General features: G+C 38.8%; 1 protein-coding gene across 1 annotated transcript in view; it reads left to right on the forward strand.

Annotated features, from left to right (window-relative positions):
• TEX10 (testis expressed 10) overlaps positions 1 to 1,219 on the forward strand; it is a 42,685-nt gene that overhangs the window by 20,078 nt on the left and 21,388 nt on the right. Inside the window, 1 exon segment of the mRNA XM_010847104.1 lies at positions 298 to 497. Coding sequence (XP_010845406.1) covers positions 298 to 497 — 200 coding nt within the window.

The raw sequence follows: 1,219 nt of genomic DNA on the forward strand, positions 1-1,219 counted from the left end.
TTTTTTTTTTTTTTTTTTGTTTTTTTTTTTTACTGTTTTGCTTTGTTTCTGATTCCTTTAACTCCATCAGTTTTTATTTCACATAACACATTTGAATGTTATGAAATTGAGTGTTAAATGTTATCTTTAAATAATGATTGTATTTAGTCTTTTACTCTAGGCAGTACCTTAAGCCACACATATATGCTTTTTGATAAAACTTTTTTCCATGTAATTGATATGTTAGAATTCAACATAGCACAGTGAAAACAATCAGTCTGCCTTATTAATTCTTGTTTGTATATCTTTTAAAATTTAACTTGTCTTCCTACCTTACTAGATCCACAAGAAGGCACTGTGGTGGTTCTCCCAGCAGAGTCTCAGCAGCTTTTGGTCCAGCTTGTGTATTTTCTACCCAGTCTGCCTGCTGACTTGCTTTCACGGTTAAGTCGCTGCTGTATTATGGGAAGACTCAGTACAGATTTGGCTGCCATGCTTATCGGGATACTGCACATGAGGTAGCATGCTGAAGTGAGCTGTATTTCAAGTGTATAATCTTCTCCCTCACCCTTTCCCTGTCACTGGCAGTTTATGAACTGACTTTTAAAAATAATACCGCCCCACCCTTCGTTTGCTCTTAAAACAGCAGTTAAAATTGTTGGTTATTACTGATAGAGGAAGTTCTCTGGAGGAAGACTGCTCCGGGTTGTTTGTTCAGTGGTTTGCATTGTCATGGTTTCAGTCACTTAGTTCATGGGCTGTAGCCCACCAGGTTCCTCTGTCCATGGGATTTTCCAGGCAAGAATACTGGAGTGGGTTGCCATTTCTTTGTCCAGGGGATCTTCCTGACCCAGGGATTGAACCCTTGTTCTCCTGCACCCCAGGTGGATTCTTTACCGCTGAGCCATCAGGTAGAAACATACGTGATTTGTGTAGGTGGATTGAAACAAGGGTTAAAAGTATCAGAAGTAAGCCATAGTAAGGATTCAGTGGAGATGAGAGTGCTGTGCTTCAAAACTTTTGGTGTTATGAAATTGTAATACAGATCTTCCTTTTTGGAAGGGAGCTCAGTTTAATGTAGGTGGTGAAATAAAAGCTTGCAGACTCAGACAAGGAATCATTGAAATATCTTTGGGTGGGTGTGTGTGTGGTAAAATACACATAACATAAAACTTACCATCTTAACCAGTTTTAGGTATACAGTTAGAACTGTTTGGGGCATTAAGTACATTCACACTGT

Source organism: Bison bison, unplaced genomic scaffold, assembly GCF_000754665.1.
Source record: "Bison bison bison isolate TAMUID 2011002044 unplaced genomic scaffold, Bison_UMD1.0 scf7180017864243, whole genome shotgun sequence".
Taxonomy (NCBI): Eukaryota; Metazoa; Chordata; class Mammalia; order Artiodactyla; family Bovidae; genus Bison; species Bison bison.